The following is a 20,005-nucleotide window of genomic DNA, read 5'->3' on the forward strand; positions in this document are numbered from 1 at the left end:
AATTTAAGATTTCTTCAACTAAAATGCTGGAAAAAAGCCATTTTTGGTCTACTAAATAGAGCCCAAGCCCATGGTATGATTATACATACAGATGCCTGAAAATGGGCCAAGAAAGTGCATTTCATTCTATTTGTGTCACATTTCTTCTAAGTAACTGCTTTGAAAGTAGTATATTTCTAAATGACCTCCTAACTTTCTATATATACAATCATGGAGTAATGCTTAAATAGGTAACTTATATTCATTGTAATACGTTACAAATTGTGTAAATATAATTCGTTCATTAGAAATTGTTTAATTTAGGTGTTAGGAACTTGTAATCTTTGATAAATATATATATATATATATATATATATTTATTTATTTATTTATGTCTTTTTATAGTAAGTTGCCAAGATTCATCTTGCAATCAACATGGTGAATGTGTGGAGACAGCTGGAAATTCTACCTGTAACTGCTGGCCAGGATTCCATGGAGCAAATTGTAAAAATGGTAATGTACAAATGACTAGAGATGTGCTGGTTCAGTTTTACTCGGTTCTTTTCACCACATTAGCGCAAGTTCGGATTAGTTCACATTTATCTATTTGGCTATCCAAAACACGTGATAGCCAAATAGTCGATAAGATAAATTCTAACTAATCCAAACTTGCGCTAATGTGGCGAAAAGAACCTAGTAAAACTGAAACCGCACATCTCTATAAATAACATTTTAAAAACCACAATTATGGAGCCTTGTTATAGTACATCACAACTGTAAGCAGCATAAACTCAGTGGCAAACGCAGGATTTCTAGAGGGGGGTTTCCAAATGCTTGATTTTAGAGTCTGGCCAGTCCATGAAGGGGGCAGAATTAGTACTTATCCAGCTTTAATATGCGTCAGACAATGTGTATTGTGTGTCATAATTCCAGCATATACAGGATCACATTAAGTCATTTGATCCTGCCTGAGCTGAATGTTTTTATTTTAAATGTAAGCACCATTCCAGAGCATTGGAGCAAGTCCGGGAGCCTGGAGGAGCAGCAGAAGAACCCTGGACATATATGTACATATTGGGTTCTATAGCAGTGCATCCCTAACAGTGCATGTTTTCCAGATCTCCTAGTTGGTGCACAGGTTATTTATTACTGGCTGATACATGTTAAAAGATCCACAGTTGGTGCTAATTATGTCATTTGTGAAACTGAGAAGAACACGTAGCACTAGTAAAATTCTATTATATTACTATCTCTACTGTGGTCATTGTATGTGTTGGGGACAGGGGTTTCCAGGCAGACGGAACCCCCCCCTGCATTTGCTTATGAACTGCATTAGCACCTTGCTAAACTGTGATGCAGTATATATATATATATATATATTTATTTACTGTATAAAGAAAGCCCTGTTTGTCCACACTCACTCCATAATCTTAATATTGACTGGGGTGCCACACTAATTCATGGAGCCCAGGAGTCAGTACAAATATTCAAAGGAAGGGGTGCACTCACCAGACTTCGAAATTCAGCAGGTTTATTTCAGTTTGTACAGAAGAACACAATTAGCCCATCACAATGAACCTCTCATTAATTATGACTAGGTGTCCTGGGCCAAAATGTATTTTCCATAAGATAAGTTTAATATAAATATGATAATAACAAGAAGCCACATATTCCGCAGCCAATAGGTACATAGCTATTTACTGAATGCAAGGAATTATAGTAAAGGCAATACATCATGTTGTCATATTACGCAAATTTTTAAATTAATTGTAATTATTATAACTATACATACATGCACATGCTGTATATGCGTGCACACCCATACATATACACACACGGAAGGCGGTAGCAGTCTTTTTAAAGTCCCTTTTTGCAAACGGATGAGATCATTTTGTAAAACATGTTAAAAGGTAAAAGTACTACACTATTTTATTTTTTTCCTCTCATCGGCCTGCATGAGCTCCTCGATGGTTATCCAGTCAACGGGATCCAGGCTCCGCTCTGTTCAGTGAGAATCCTACAAGCTAGAATTCAGATAAGCCCTAAAGTTTTTTCTTTTGGTACGCATATTTGATTTGCGCACCAGTTGTAAAATTTTGTAACAATGATACACTATTAGGCGCACATCTGACCTTTTTTACATTATATATATATATATATATATATATATATATATATATATATATATACAAGGCAAAAGGTAGTGGCACTCTGAGACTTAACAGCAGTTAGAAAACATACATCGTTTATTCCAAAATCAGGAACATAGACCAACGTTTCGGGGCAACAGCGCCCCTTTGTCAAGGTAAGTGAACAAGAAATAAATACAGATCCTACCTTAAATACCACCAAGAAGCCCGCCAGTGAGGAAGCGTGTCAGAAAGCAGAAAGGGTGTGCGCGGCTGCAGAGTCCCTGGATGATGACGTCACCCCATTGGTGACGCCCGGTTGTCCGGGTTACCAAGGACGCGAGCGAGCCTGTGTCACAAGAAGATATAGCTGGTAATCAACAACACATGTATAGCATGTGCAGGACACCAAACTGCAGTGAAATAGATTAGTTAAAACCACAACCCAGAGAACAGAATGCATAACCCGGAGGAGCAGGAAAGCTGAATTTAACGGAGACAGTGAACCAAGAAAAATTGTTAAATCTGGCTAATGATAGCCCAAAAATCTAAGGGAGGAAACAACAGCTCACAAAGGGTGTCTATAAATAATTGGCACAACATGATTGTCAATACAACTGGCATAAATAGTTACCAACCAAAAGGAATATACAAATAGGCCAATAGTATACGTGACCAATTCAATAGTACAATAGTGTACGGGACCAGTTCAACCAGAGGTCTAGTATACATAGTCCAAGTACTCAGAACACACTCCACATAATTCTTTCATTCAGCCCATTGGGGCTGATGGTGTTCAAAAGATACATCCATTTAGTTTCCATTTGGAGGAGCTTGTTAGCACGATCACATACCCTCAGGGACTGAGGCACATGGTCGATTACAATGTGTCGAAGTTGCACCAGGTCATGCTTTTGCTCCCCAAAGTGTCGAGCTACGGGCTGGTCCGAGCTCTTCCCACTCAAAGCCGCTTTAATGGCTGAGCGGTGTAGTGCCATCCTATCGCGTAGGGACCTAATGGTTTTCCCTACGTAATATTGACCGCAAGGGCAGATGATAATATATACAATAAATGTAGAAGTGCAGGTCAAGACATGTTTGATGGTAAATTGTTGTTCAGTATGAGGATGCTTAAATGGAGAACCCGGAGACACTTATAACAACCAGGCTCCTTAGAGAGAAAGTTCTGGGGGCCTGAAGTGTTAGAAAAATTAGTAATGTCCTTAATGTTCCTTCCACGGGTGAAACAAGTCATAGGTCGCTTGTCTTTAAAGCACTTTAAGTCCCGGTCAGTGGAGACAATAGGCCATAAAGCCCTGGTTGCCCTTGGTAAAACCGGACTGGTGGTGTTGTATTCACTAACACACGGAATGATATCCCTATTGGTCCTCACTTGAGGTGATAGCAACTGGGGCCTGGGTATCGCCATAACTTCTTTCTTTTGTTCACGCAAGGTGCTCAATTTATAGCCTCTAGTTAGGAACTTGTTGATCACTCTGTCCAATTCAATTCCAAGGGATTCACGATCGCTCGTGATTCGTGCCACACGAATCATTTGCAACTTGGGTAGTCCTTTAATTAGTGCACGTGGGTGATGGCTGTTGGCTCTCAAAAGTGTGTTCTTATCCGTCGGTTTGGAGAATACTTTGGTACTAATAGATGCATTATCAATGCTCACTTGGACATCCAAATAATTAATGCTTTACTCATCAATGAGATAGGTAAGTCTGATGGGGGAGTTTCTATTGTTGATGTTATCCATCAATTCAATGAATCGATCCCTACCACCCGTCCACAGCATAAAGAGGTCGTCAATATAGCGAGCAAAACTGAAAATATAATTTGAAACCTTAGGTTGGTTAAAGAATACCTCTCCTCTTTGAACATAAATATGTTCGCGTAGGAGGGGGCCACATTACTCCCCATTGCGCATCCGTTGAGCTGGAGGAAAAATGCCCCATCGAAAAGAAAGTAATTCCTTTTAAGAGTGAGTTCTAATAGACATAAGAATAAGTCCAGATCGACCGACTCCATGTTCTCTTCAACCAAGAATTCCCTCATAGCTGCAAGGCCCTCTTCATGGGGAATGCTGGTGTAAAAACTGCTGACGTCCATCACACATAACAGGGTGCCTCTAGGTACCATACCTACTCAGTTGAGAAGATTGATGAATCCAGTGGTATCTTTGATGTAGGTCTCTTGTTTCATCACCAAAGGGTGGAGTACGGTGTCTAAAAATTCAGATATGGGTTGAAACAGGGAGTTTCTAGCTGAGATAATAGGGCGGCCCCGGGGATGCCTTAGATCTTTATGGATCTTGGGGACCGTAAATAGAATAGGGACCACCGGGTGGTCCTGCTGAAGTGCTGTAGCCAACTCTTTAGGTAATTTACCTTGGGAGACGGCTTCCATGAGGATGGAATCTAATTCCCTCTTGTATTGCTCTGTCGGATCTGCAGGCAAGCATTTGTAGGTGTCAAGAACCACCAATTGGGCACAGATCTCAGATCTGTAAGCACTAAGGTCCATTATTACAATCCCACCCCCCTTGTCGGCGGGACGTATAATAATGTCTCTATATGAACCTAAATCTCGTAATGCTTTCCACTCTTCCTTGGACAAATGATGGTGCTTGGAGGTCACCGCAGCATTGTATCTAACCACGGAGTTATCCAGAAGGCGTGTGAATGCCTTGATAGAGGCGTTAGTCGATTGTGGGTCGAACTTCGATTTAGATTTTATGAAGTTCTGATGTACGTAGGCTGGTGCAGGTGGTATATTCTGGAAGTGTTCCTGAAGGCGTAATTTACGAGCAAATTTATATAAATCAATTTTCCATGTCAGCTCATTGTAATGGTTTGTTGGAATGAAGGACAATTTGTCCTCCAGAGACCTTAGCCCGATCGAACTCAATGTCTTGAACAAGGGTCTGTCCTTCATTCCAATGAACCATTACAATGAGCTGACATGGAAAACTGATTTATATAAATTTGCTCGACTAACGCCTCTATCAAGGCATTCACACGCCTTCTGGATAACTCCGGGGGTGATCGTGCTAACAAGCTCCTCCAAATGGAAACTAAATGGATGTATCTTTTGAACACCATCAGCCCCAATGGGCTGAATGAAAGAATTACGTGGAGTGTGTTCTGAGTACTTGGACTATGTATACTGGACCTCTGGTTGAACTGGTCCCGTACACTATTGTACTATTGAATTGGTCACGTATACTATTGGCCTATTTGTATATTCCTTTTGGTTGGTAACTATTTATGCCAGTTGTATTGACAATCATGTTGTGCCCATTATTTATAGACACCCTTTGTGAGCTGTTGTTTCCTCCCTTAGATTTTTGGGCTATCATTAGCCAGATTTAACAATTTTTCTTGGTTCACTGTCTCCGTTAAATTCAGCTTTCCTGCTCCTCCGGGTTATGCATTCTGTTCTCTGGGTTGTGGTTTTAACTAATCTATTTCACTGCAGTTTGGTGTCCTGCACATGCTATACATGTGTTGTTGATTACCAGCTATATCTTCTTGTGACACAGGCTGGCTCGCGTCCTTGGTAACCCGGACAACCGGGCGTCACCAACGGGGTGACGTCATCATCCAGGGACTCTGCAGCCGCGCACACACCCTTTCTGCTTCCTGACACGCTTCCTCACTGGCGGGCTTCTTGGTGGTATTTAAGGTAGGATCTGTATTTATTTCTTGTTCACTTACCGTGACAAAGGGGCGCTGTTGCCCCGAAACGTTGGTCTATGTTCCTGATTTTGGAATAAACGATGTATGTTTTCTAACTGCTGTTAAGTCTCAGAGTGCCACTACCTTTTGCCTTGTATTCTTTTCCTCAGTGGGAGGCACCTGAGCACATACAGACTCGGATCTTCGTGAGTGCCGGACTATTGTACAAGTATATATATATATATATATATATTGTTACAAGTGGGTTCAATCTAAAAGATCCCAGATGGGTGGATTCCCAGAGATGATACTTAAACAAACAAATTGAATATAAAAGTGTAAATTTAATATACTTAGCTACAATTGTCGATTCATTTAGTAGATACAGCAATCACATCAGCAAAATCCAGGAGCCTTTCTCTCAGCATCTAGAGACTGGATTATTTTCAAACGGGATCTCCTGGCACTTCTGCAGTTTAGTGTGGTTCCAGGAATAAGGCTGTGGTACAATCCACCCTCCCATTTTTTGAGTATCTGTTGGAGGGAGTGTCCTCAAAAATTAGTCTAGCTCTGCCTTACCTCAGCATAGGGTGATTGCATGGAGGAGGGGCTCCGGGGAGGAGCAGTTGGAATCACTTGCTCTACTACTTCCTCGTCTACATCACTCTTTGCTATCTGCTTGGTGAGTGTTGTGTTGCCACCCTTCTTCTTCAAGGCTAACCACATTTTTAACAAGACATCAGTCCCAACCCCATCTATTTCTTTTCTTGGGGTACCTGCATTCAATAACTCGAAAAACATCTGTTTGCGGGATACTTTGACGTGTATTAATCTTGGCCTGGGGTCCCTTTGGTGTCAGCTGTCTCTGTTGTGGTGCATCTGTCCCTAAATGCCCCAATTGACCTAACATTTGGCTCAATTGCCATACAGTCATACCAGCTGATGCAGCCACCACTAAATATAGTTTGTTGGTGCTGATGTTACAAACACATCACACATCTCTTCATAGTGGGAAAGATCCGATCCTCTGCTGGACAATTATCCTGAATTTCTGGCATCCTTTAGGAGAATCTTTGATGAGATAGGAAGAACAACATCAGCTGCCACGGAGATTCTACAACTACACAAAGGCAACCGCCCCATGAGTCAGTATGTAGTCCAGTTCCAGATGCTGGCTTCAGAGCTGAGGTGGAATGAGGAGGCCTTGATCGCTGCATTCTGGAGTGGACTTTCTGACTGAGGACGATCTCGCCACTAGGGATCTTCCTTCCTCACTGAATGAGGTCATCTCACTTTGCAAGAAAGTAGACCTTAGACACTGGGAACGCCAAGTGGAGAAGACTAAGGCAGATCGCCATTGGTGCCACCCGGCCATCGGAAACACATGAAAGAAGTACTGTCCCATCTCAGAAGAAACCATTTGTTTTGCAAAATTGAGAAATGTGTTTTTGAGGTTCCTTCCATTTCTTTTTTGGGATATATAAAATATCCAGATCTGGGCTGAAAATGGATCCTAAGAAGATGCAAGCCATTCATGGCTGGTCCCGTCCTACTTCCTTGAAAGCAGTCCAGAGGTTCCTAGGATTCGCCAATTATTACAGACGATTCATTAAGGGATTCTCTACCCTAGTGGCACTGATATCCGCTCTGACTCGGAAAGGAGCGGTTCCCGTTCGATGGCCTCACAAAGCTGAATCAGCGTTCCAGTTGCTGAAACAAGCATTTATCTCCGCTTCCATCCTGAGATGACCTGACATTGAGAGACCTTTCTTTTTGGAGATGGATGCTTCTTCCAAGGCCGTTGTAGCAGTACTGTCCCAGAGGTTCAAGGACAACTGAATCCAACCTTGTGGATACTTCTCCAAAAAGTTCCTACCAGTGGAAAGGAATTAACCCATAGGAGAAAAAGAACTGCTAGCAGTCAAACTCGCTTTTGAGGAGTGGCAGTACTTACCCAAAGGGGCTAAACATCCCATCTCAGTGTTCACAGACCATCGAAACTTACTCTTCCTAAAGAAAATCCACTGCATCAGTCCTCGTTTGGCCAGGTGGGCAATCTTTTTCTCCCGGTTTGATTTCTCTCTAACATTCCATCCGGGATCACAAAACCTGAAGGCCGATGCCCTATCGCGTTCACTCTCCTCCGAGAACACACTAGAGGAATCAGCAGTGTCTCCAGTTCTGGAACCTAAAGTTTTTGCTGCCATCAACGTTCAACTTCCCCCGGAGAAATGTAAAAATAAATAGTGGGCGCTAGTCAGGGTACAGTTAAAAAAGGTATTTAATAAGGGGCAATAGAAGTACCTCCAAGGGATAAAGACACATATAGAAATACATAAATGATGATATTCAAAACATGTAAATACAACAATTAAGAAAAAATTAATAAATAAAATAAAAATATATAAATAAAAATAAAAATGAAAAAATAATAATAAATAAAAAATAACCAATAAGATAAATCCTAAAAAATGAAAAATACCTAATGAAGTTAATATGAAATAATAAATACACAGTATATGCATATACAATAATTATAAAACAGCATGCACCACTCCTCGTATGGTGCTGCACATAAGACTACATAAATGTATTAAACCACAGAGCAATTGCTGTTTGATAAACCCAGATGTAGCAATGTTACATCAATTAGGATACTAAAATCACTTAGCAAGAGAGATACACATATCCTTCAAAAAGCTGTATACATTTGTATCTGAAGTGATTCCTGCTAATATGTTCCCAAAAGAGAAAATTCTCTGAAGCAGGATGTAAATGGATCGTAGCTCATACGTGTATAGCAATCCCAGTTAGAGCTATAAATGGATCCAAACCAAATATTTGGTAATTAGAGGCTGTGGATATGCAGCATGGGTTGTCAGACGGGAGAGAGTAGATCACATGCATGTGTGTTTGTAAATGTTCTGCTCAGTTTCTCTGCCCTGAATTATATTATCACCCTGGGAAAAGAAGCCAGATTGGTCAGCGAACTACATTGGATTGGCACTCTATTGTCATTAGAGCCATTTGATAGCAGAAGCCCTGCCTTCCTGCCAGTGTCGTGGTCTTTCATTGTCCATAGGAGTGTTTGGAGGTGTGCTGGTTCTGGTGCCGGTTGGATGTGGCTAGGAGGAAGAGCAGTCTGAGCACAGTGGGAACCAGCTCGGGTTAAAAATCTTGGCAGAACAAATACTATCGTCCCTAGCAAACCAGTGTGCCAGCCACCTCTGCCCAGCATTCGAACTTTACACCAGGACCCTACCGACATTCGCCTTCTCTCGGGATTTATTATAGCGACTGCCGGGTGTTTGTGCTACACTGTCTGAGGAAACCGCTGATGGGCGTATAGGCGGAGAAACGCGTTACACGAGTGCCCGCTGTGGAGAGACATTGAGTACATGGGCTACTGTCCCCCTGATCGTGGGTCCCTGCTGATTTGACCACCATACTGGTAAAACATTGCTGCCAGCTTGCTGACCATGCAGGACTTGATCTGAATATAAGGGACACATTCAGGGCAGAGAAACTGAGCAGAACATTTACAAACACACATGCATGTGATCTACTCTCTCCCGTCTGACAACCCATGCTGCATATCCACAGCCTCTAATTACCAAATATTTGGTTTGGATCCATTTATAGCTCTAACTGGGATTGCTATACACGTATGAGCTACGATCCATTTACATCTTGCTTCAGAGAATTTTCTCTTTTGGGAACATATTAGCAGGAATCACTTCAGATACAAATGTATACAGCTTTTTGAAGGATATGTGTATCTCTCTTGCTAAGTGATTTTAGTATCCTAATTGATGTAACATTGCTACATCTGGGTTTATCAAACAGCAATTGCTCTGTGGTTTAATACATTTATGTAGTCTTATGTGCAGCACCATACGAGGAGTGGTGCATGCTGTTTTATAATTATTGTATATGCATATACTGTGTATTTATTATTTCATATTAACTTCATTAGGTATTTTTCATTTTTTAGGATTTATCTTATTGGTTATTTTTTATTTATTATTATTTTTTCATTTTTATTTTTATTTATATATTTTTATTTTATTTATTAATTTTTTTCTTAATTGTTGTATTTACATGTTTTGAATATCATCATTTATGTATTTCTATATGTGTCTTTATCCCTTGGAGGTACTTCTATTGCTCCTTATTAAATACCTTTTTTAACTGTACCCTGACTAGCGCCCACTATTTCTTTTTACATTTGTCACTGTTTTTTGGGGAGTTTCCAGTTTTCCCCACTGTAGAGGGCAGGCTTTTCATTGGGTTTATTTTGAATGCAGCAATTAATACGATCTCTAAAATAGGTATTAGCGCTTTTTGTCTTTTTTATCCCCCGGAGAAAGTCTTTGTGTTTCCAGGAGGCCGCTGTTAACATGGGCCCATAAATCTCACTTCTCCGGTCACACGGGGGTTCGCAAAACCTTAGAATTTCTCCAAAGGTCCTATTGATGGCCTGCCACGAAGGCCAAGATATCTGAATTTATTTTCTCTTGCGCCCAATGTGCTCAGTACAAGACATCCCATCAAGCTCCTGCCAGAGAACTTCAACCCCTACCCATACCGTCCCATCCCTGGACTCATCTATCCATGGATTTCGTAACTGACCTCCCTGTCTCTAATGGGTACACTACCATCTGGGTAGTGATCGACCGTTTTTCCAAGATGGTGCACTATATACTACTCAAAAAACTACCTTCCACTCCTGATCTGGCCCAACTCTTCATCTCTCACATATTCTGTCTGCATGGGTTACCGACCAAAATTGTTTCAGACTGAGGAGTCCAGTTAATGGCCCAATTCTGGAGATCCTTATGTTCAGCGCTACAGGTCAAGCTAAAGTTCTCCATGGCCTATCACCCCCAAACCAACGGGTGCACAGAGAGAGTGAATCAGGACCTAGAGACATTCCTAAGAATTTATATTTCCTCTTCCCAGGATAATTGGGCAATTTCTTTACCCTGTGCGGAATTCGCACATAACAGTTCATATCATTCCTCCACCGGACAAACCCCATTTCTTGTTGTCAACGGCCATCATCCCAGAGTCGCTGGGTTCCAAAGTCTTCCACTCTTCGATGTCCCAGCAGTCAATTCCTTGTTACAACAATTCTCCCAAATCTGGTCCCAAGTCCACTCCTCTTTAATGAAGACATCCAGTCGCTACAAGTTAGGGCCAGACAAGAAAAGAAGGTCTGTTCCCAGCATGAAAGTAGGGGATCAAGTTTGGCTCTCTACTTGTAACTTACGACTTCAGGTACCCTCAATGAAGTTTTCCCCTCGCTTCATTGGGCCTTTTGCCATTACTGAGATAATCAACCCAGTGGCCTATAAATTGAGGCTACCCACTTACCTCAAGATCCCAAACTCCTTCAATATCTCCTTGCTCAAACCCTTGATCCTTAACCGATTCCTTCAAGTAATGCCATCACCTCCGAAAGTGCATACCGAAAGGGGATTTCGAGATAAAACAAATTCTGGATTCTGGAGTCCGTTATGGTCAACTCCAGTATCTCCTGGATTGGAAGGGTTATGGACTGGAAGAGAGATGTTGGGTGAAGAGTGAGGATGTCAATGCATCTTGTCTAGTGGCTAAGTTTCATTCTGAAAACCCAGAGAAACCCAAGAAGTGCCCAGAGATCACTTGTAAAGGAGGGGGTACTGTCACGACCAGGGCTGTGAGGGGTTGGGTCAGTGGCACTTACCTTTCCGGAAGCTCTGGCAGGGTCCTTCTGATGGGGGTGCAGGCACATGGAGGTCCGCACTGCATGCTACAGGGGTCTGGAGGCATAGTGTCCTGGCTGCTAGTGTGAGTATTGCACACCTTGGCAGTGCTGCAGCACAACATGGGCGCCACCATCTTGGATGTGGTCAGGTAACTCCTTTCAGCCAATACAGTCAGAGCATTCCTGGGAGTCCCTAGCAACCAATCTTGCACTTCCTCTGGGTATTTAAGGGCTGATCTGAAGTCCTTTCATTGCCAGTGCAAAATTGTTCCCAGCCTAGCTGGGTGTTAGTTCTCCGAGCTTCCTGCTATTCCTTGTTCCTGCTGAGTCTCACATATAGTATACTGCTCCAGGTTCCAGCCTCCCAGACACTCTGCATACCAGTGGTGCCACTCCCTACTACCACCACCAGAGGGAGCCCTGCTTAAGCTATCCTGACAATATGTGATCCTCCCGGACGTCCCAGTTACCTGTTGGGTGTATCTACAGTCCACTCCGGGTGTATCTTGTCTCCAATTCTTCATCAGTGGGTCATTCATGAGCAACACACATCTCAGACCAGCGTCCTTTCAATATCAGACGCCTGCTCCTATAAACTCCCCTGAAGCCACCCCGGGTTCACCTCCACAAGTACTTAACCCTCTTGTGACACCCTCTAGTTAGAGCCCGGCACTGGTTGTGGATAGTGCTGGTTGTGGATAATCCTCTCTACTCATTTTGTGACTGTGCCCGTATTTCCACAACTAGGACCGGCTCACACAGCCCAGTGCTGGTTATGCTTTTGGGGGGGTGGGGGTGGGGGGCAGAGTATTTTTTTTCAAATTATCTAACACTTTTTTACATACAGAATCCTACATGGATCTCACAGAGCTGTGTAGGTTTCTGCTATACATGCTGCTGCTCAGGCTCGCTATCATGAAGCAGGTCTATTATTTTGCGATGTTTTTAACTAGTTTTATGTGAGTTTTAAACTCACACCTTATTACATTGTAAGAGTTGTATGTTTTACATGGAAAAACATCTGGATGCGAGTTTGTACAAGATCAGAAGGCTTTATTTGAATTTCATGCGACTTTACACCTTCTTGCACTCTATTACGTCTGGCAAATGTAAAGTTGCATGTGTTTTGCCACAAACATGCACTTTTTTAAAACTCAGACTCTTTTACATTTGCCCTTGTAGGGAGGGTGGCGGCGGTCGCATTGGGGAGGGGGGTTGGTGAGTCAGAGGACACCTGCTCACTGTGATAAGTAATAAGACTGCGGAGGGGATTCACAGGGACAGTGTTTATCGCAAGCTCTGTCCCTGCAAGGGATTTTTGATAAATTCCTGTGATTCCAATGTGAATTTAGGCAAAAATATCACGCTACAACCGCATTTGAAGTGCGGATTGTAGTAAATAGGGCCCCTAGTCACATGGTTCTGACCTGTATCGATTCCTGCCTGTCTATACCTTCTAAAATCCTGCCTATACCTTCTAATATCCTGCCTATACCTTCTAATAATTGTCGCTATTTAGCGTAATGAGTCGCACAAGAAATAAATGCTTTCAGACTTTGAGTGTGGTTCCAAAGCACAAAAAGTTATTATTCAATATAAAAACAGATGGTTACATGCTGTGATCTAAAGACAATTAGGTCAAATAAATCATACAGACTCAAGGTACAGTTGTTACATACGCACGCGCTCTGGACCCAGATACCGGCATCAGCATTAGAAACCTCCGTCAACAGCACAGCAAGAAGACTGGCATCCAAGTTTAGTGAGCCCACATATATACTCTTACAGGGATAGGCAATACAATAGAACAATTTGGCATGATTCCATTGGTTCTTCTTCCTGGTTCTTCTGTTACAGTATAGTTCATAGGTCAATTCGAATGCACACAAACAGCCTCCAACAGCCCTTTGTGTCCTTTTTCCCGCTGCATGCTAATCTAAGCTGGCAACATTACAGAGTACATTTTAATGTTTTAACTCTCTATAATCCATAGTTTGCAGATGCATGTTGCGATCTTCTCACCGATGATACTGGAAATCTGTTGAGACACAGTGGATCAGTACAACACCAAACACGGTCTGCTTACCATGCACTTAACCTTAGATATCAAATAACCTTTATTTCACAACATTAATAATTACTGAATAAACCTTGAATATTACACTTTAATGCTAGGGAACCTTTTATGTAAGTGTGCAGTGTTTAAGTATCGGGGAATTAAGAAAAGACGCTAGTTAGCGCTGTGCGACTATGTGTTTGTGGAGTACACCATGGTACGTGTTTTGCAGGGTTAATCATTTTATATGTTTTAGTGACTGTCTGTATTTATATGATGGGGACTTTTAACTTCTTTCTATTGCGTGGGAATCGCACGACGCTAAATAATAGCATCGCCGTATGTACTTAATGGGCGAGATTCACTAAAATGGCGCTGGGTGGCCAGTTGCAAAATGGCGTCTCATTGCCATTCGCAAAATGGCATCGCGCAGATTTAATTTTAAACCGATCCTGTCTCAGCCAATTACCCAGCTTCGACACATGTTGCAGTGGGCCTGATTCAGAGTTATACACTACAGTATGGTGATATTTACAGAGTTGAGTGATTACAGGTAAACTGCGCATGTGTCAAGATACATTACAAAAGGGAGTATTTGGGGGAGGTAATGTAGAATGTGGGGTCTATTTACTAAACCTTGGATGGAGATAAAGTGAATGAAACTAAAGTACCAGCCAATCAGCTCCTAACTACCATGTCATACGGTGTGTTTGAAAAATTACAGTAAAGAGCTGGTTGGCTGGTACTTTACCTCCGTGCACTTTATCTCCATCCAAGGCTTAGTAAATAGACACCTGTGTCACTACTGTTTCGGGGGCATGCTGCACAGTGGCATAACTAGGAAGGGGTCGGACGGGGCACATGCCCTGGGCTCCATCGGACCGGCAGCGTGGGGGGGTGCCGCCGGCCAAGATCCAGGTCAGTAGTTTCAGTAAGTGTAGGTCCACACTGCACAGTAAAACAAACACACCACAGACAGACTCTCATTGGCTGCTTCTCCCAGGGCCAAAGCTGGGCTGGAGCTCACTCATTAGCTCTGCCTTCAGGCTCCCGCAGTGGGTGAAGGGAGAGACATCATGAAGCCTCTCTCCCATAGTGCAGAGCAGGACGGTTGCAGGCGCAGGAGCTGGGATTCGGATAAGTATTTTGTTTTGTGTTATATATGTAAGGGACACTACTGGCCGGGGGGCACTGCAGAAGGGGCACTACTGGCCGGTGGCACTGTATAAAGGGCACTACTTGTCAGGAGCTCTGTAAAGGGGCACTACTGGCCGGAGGCACTGTACAAGGGGCACTACTGGCCTGGGGCACTGCATAGGGGGGACCACTACAGGGGGAACTGTATAAGATGCACTACTGGTGGCTCTTTATAAAGGGCACTACTGGGTGCACTGTTTAAAGCACACTACTGGGGCACTGCATAAGGGGCACTGTATAAGGTGTACTGCATAAGGGGCTCCACTGGGGGCTCTGCATAATGTGCAGTACTACTGGGGGCATTGCATAAGGGGCACTACTACTGGGGGCATTGCATAAGGGGCACTGTTACTGGGTACATCGCATAATGAGCACTACTATAGTGGGCATTGCAAGAGGGGCACTACTACAAGGGGTATTGCATAAGGGGCACTACTACTGGGTGCATTAAGGTGCATATGGAATGGAAAGGAATGTTCCCAGAGTGCCGTCATGTTGACACGACCCCATTTTTCAGTGGCCATGCCCAATTTTTCATGTGAGCACACATACTTGGAAAGGGGTCAATTTTTTAACTTGCCAAATACCCCAGTTACACCACTGATGCCTCATCCTGCGCCTGCGATCCCATACACACGAAAACAGGCTCTATAGTCTTAGTTTCCCGGTGGCCTATCTGCACAAACATAGGGTTACTCAGAAGACCTATAACTGAAGTATCTGTGACTGATGCTGTGTCTTTGTATGTAGAAGCGTGGACTTGTAAATTTGCAGATGTGTGAAGTCTCTAATACTGGGATTATAATTTATAGATTTTTATACTTTTTACATCTTTAATAAGTGCTATAGCACTTATGCTACATGATACATATTTTGAATACCTGTATGTATATTTTCATACTACATTTTATTTTCTTTGGTTGCAGTTGTATCATGCATGGCTTTACAGAGTGCAGAACATGGACAATTCTACTGTACTGATACATTTGAAGAATTCCAGTATAAATCCATTTGTAGATTCAGTTGTGAAGAGGGATTTGAAATGAAAGGATCAAAATCACTATTGTGCCAAAACTCAGGAGAATGGTCGGGATCTGCACCAACATGTTTAGGTAATTAACTATTGTTAAGTGTACAGTAACACTGTAATAATGCCATTTTATGGATTCCATGTTTTATCGTTTAACTAGTAGAGAAAGTATGACATTTAATATTTATAAGAAAATTTTAAGTAACAGAGTTATATAAATTAGTGATGCAAGCAGTACTTGCGGCTGCTTAATGGCTCAGTGGTTAGCATTGCTTACTTACAACATGAGTTCAATTCCTAACCAGAGCCACAGCTGTGTATTAAAAGCCCCAATAATCTATCTCACTCTGCCACCACTAATATTTAGGCTAAGAACAGACATTCTTACTGTAGGAAGTCTTTAATCACTTACCACTGTTTCAATTTGCAATTATAACTCACTTTATCAAACTTACTGTAAATCAATTACCTGCATAAATCTAGAAATACATAACTGGCTATCCTTGTAGTGAGAACTAAGGACCTGATTCAGAGCCGCTTGCTAGGATGCGTTCGCTGGCCGATTTTCCCATTCTGCGCATGCATCGCAGTGCGCGTGTGCGAACCAGTGCTAGAGATCGGGAAGAATTCAGTCATTGCGCATAGACTTTCCAGCAGAGTGAGTGACATGAGAAGCCATTTGTGGGTGGTAACAGGGGCTGGCTACTATGCGAACGCAGGCATGCCTGAGCATCTCAATGCCATTTTAGAGGCGTGCATAATTCACAGGCAGCGTCATAGTAAACATCACCTGGTTGTATTTCACACTGAAGTGATCACAGTGCTTGCAGCAGGGTATATTCAACCTCAAGCTCTGCATTCGCTTCCGATGGTACCCGATGTACCGATGGCTGCATACACTTCCTGAAGATGATGTGCGAAAGTGGGCGTCTTATGACAGGCTTGTTGGGCATCTGCATACACAAAGCGATCGCACGCCAAGACATAGTGGGTTTGCTTATGCCTTGCCGTGCGATCGCCTGCCTTGCCGTCTACGCTGGGTGAGAGCGTACGTATCTAATCAGGTCCTAAGTTCCAACAGATTGTAACTGTAAAAGAAAAGTGAGGCACAAGAGAAAGGAGGTGGGACAGAGAGCAAGGTGATGGGGAGAAACATGAAGGGAGTGAGATGGACCATTAGGGAGGAATAGCGGATCAAATCACTGCCTTGACTAATTAATTGCTCAAAGAAGGATCTGAAGGACAGCCTTGGAAAATTGCCCTGATTTTAACATTTCTTATTGCCGTAATATGCAGGTATAAGAAATGAAAAGTTATCGGGGCAAAACTCTTAACATTGTTACATTGGCCTCTAAGCCTTGGAGAGAGACAAAGGGTCAATGTACAGTACAAACCCCCAGGCTACAGTGTGTGTCACCGTGTCATCCCCCCAGACAGCAGTGTATGTCACATTAAAAAGAGTTTATTGGAAACTACAGTTAGCGAAATAAAAATTGAAAAATATTATAAAATATAGTGTTGAAAATATTAGTAATGAAAAAAAGAAAGGAATTAGATTTAAAATTTAAAAAATATACCCTACCGCGTGAAATTATTATTAATTGGTATTCTTTATAAGTGATATTGTTGTTTGTCAGTGCCTTAAAGCCGACAGCTTCCCAAATAACAAATTAGATATATATAATATCAGTCATGTACAGGGTTCTATCCCTTAGTATGTCTGTCAATTTAAATAGGGTTACCGTACTTGTTCACAGTTACCATATATATATATGGGAATATTGATAACAAATATAATTGTGTGTTATATAATTGGCATATATCCCTGCATCACTGTTCCACTGTGATTAAATAAGTTACAGTGTTGATCTACTGCAACATTCTTGCTTTCCCTTTTTAATGTTGTCCACAGGTAGAGATGGAATCTCCGAATGTTACATGTGCAATGAGATATCTACTAATGGGAACATTATATATATCATATTCTTTACACATGCAGATTTCTTCAAACATCCTTATCCCATAAGTGGATATAACAGGGAAGCTCTCTATTAATGTATCCCATTACTGGGCGTGTATTACATTATTGAATTGAGTCCTTATTCACATTAATTTCATAAAAGGGCACAGTTACACTGTCAAAATCTTGCAACAGTGTTTCTTTCTCCTTTAATCATAATCACAAGTACATCTAAATTCTTGTCAGAGAGGTAATCCTTTAATTAGACATGCAGGGAAGTTCTTCCTATTAATGTGTCTTGTAACTGGGCAAATATTATATAATTAAATTAAGCTGAATTGCATCAAATCCTCCGCATTCAGGGTGTTATATTTAGAACGCTGGTCCATGATTGTGATGTTAATGTTTTATAACAGTATTATCTGATAGATTCACATTTGCTTTACATAGGCAATGGTTGTACTGTCTGTATCCTGCAAATATAACATAACATACCACTTACTCACTGACTAAAACCTACTGACATAGGTGGAATCTATCAATTAACTTGTCCTATAACTGAACATGCGGACAAGGTATCTCCCTATTAGTGTGTCCTGTAACTGGACAAATATTCGGTTAGATTAAGAAATATAACAGGTTCAGCGTGTATTTCATTTGGAGCATTAGTTCAAAGTTGCAGTATTACTGTTGTGCAACAATGTTGCTGCCCCTCTGATTAATGTCAGCAAATAGGGTTAATATCTTTATTACTATTAATTGCATGCAGGTTTAAGTTTACACATTCAGTATTTTGCAAAAGTGTTGCTATCTCCCTTCACTGATGGCGTTAGGAGTAAGTGGATTCTATCAACTAAGGTGTCCTGTAACTGGACATACATGTGCAAGCTGTAGTTATGTAATCAGCGTCTTACAATGATATTGCTATCTCTCGTCACTAATAATATTAGCAACAGACGGATTCTGCCAGCTAAAGTGTCCTGTAACTGGACATGAATAAAATCTTCCTATTGATGTGTCCTGTAAGTGGACAAATATTACATCATTGGATTGTAAGGCACAAGTATCACGCGGCGGGTATACTGCCGACGCGCGTTTTGCTAATTAGCTTCCTCAAGGCAAGACGATCGCCTACATCCTGCCACACTATATTCATATCTGGGGACCAATGAAAGTGTGTCCCTTAGTCACATGACTACTTAGAACAATCACATAATTAATGGGTTTACCCCCGACTCCATAGTTTATCCATTAGATGGTGCTGTCTCGAATAATTCTAAGGGAAGGGAAATTATCCCTATTAACCCATAGCGGTATGAAAATACATATAGATAGATAGATCCCTATTAACCTATGCCAATGTTAGTATCCATTATTGCTAGATATTTTAATCAAAATTATATACGTATCATCCAATATGTATATGCTATGTTCCTTCCTTAAGTCTAATATCCATTCGTATCTAGGTCCATTCATAACAGAAACATTATTGAATCTGATCTAATAATTCCCATTTGTATGTTGTTACTGTATAATTAATTAATCTATAACATTAGTATATATACTCATTAAAATCAGCCTATTAATCCTAAGAAGCACAATAATTTAATAGTGAGGATATCAGGAACACAAACCAATTATAATAATATTAAAAATTGAAACCATGAAAGAATTGTAGGGTGATACTGTGATGGTGAAATTATAAGTATATATTAGTGAATCGTTATGTTAACTGTAAACATGAGAAATAATCAAAGGAGGGGTATGTTTTGTCCCCCCGTTAAGTGAATACTGTAATGTCTGGTGTAAAAAATTATTTGAAAGAACATTAATAAAAAATATATAAAGGTGAAAATTAGCATAAACGTGGAAAATAATGTGATTAATTTAAAAACTTGTATAGAAAAAGGGATAAATTAAATATGTGTTGATCATTAATATTGAGTGATCACTCTAAATTGGTTATGTGTTTCATAGCATGTGTTATTTAAGTGGAATAAAAGTACATCTGATATGTAATCATATCATTTCAAAAATAACAAGAAGAAAAAGAAGATAGAAAAGAGAAAAGAAAATTGCCTCCATTAACTCCTAAAATAACATATATTAGTTAATTATAGGTCTCATCACCCATGTGATCGTAAAACAATAAAGGTGCCATTATCAAGATTTCTATTTGTTGTTCATAATGTAATGATAGTGTCTACAAACATTATTGTTTT

The 20,005-nt window shown here is 41.2% G+C and overlaps 1 protein-coding gene across 2 annotated transcripts in view; it reads left to right on the forward strand.

The window, feature by feature from the left end:
- Positions 1 to 20,005, forward strand: part of LOC148537611 (E-selectin-like) — a 228,256-nt gene that overhangs the window by 46,547 nt on the left and 161,704 nt on the right. For both annotated transcript variants that reach the window (XM_088460535.1, XM_088460536.1), the window contains 2 exons: positions 385 to 492; positions 15,720 to 15,905. In XM_088460535.1, the coding sequence (XP_088316661.1) occupies positions 385 to 492; positions 15,720 to 15,905 (294 nt within the window). The remainder of the gene's footprint in view (positions 1 to 384; positions 493 to 15,719; positions 15,906 to 20,005) is intronic.

Source organism: Taudactylus pleione, unplaced genomic scaffold, assembly GCF_031769625.1.
Source record: "Taudactylus pleione unplaced genomic scaffold, aTauple2 ptg000048l, whole genome shotgun sequence".
NCBI lineage: Eukaryota > Metazoa > Chordata > Amphibia > Anura > Myobatrachidae > Taudactylus > Taudactylus pleione.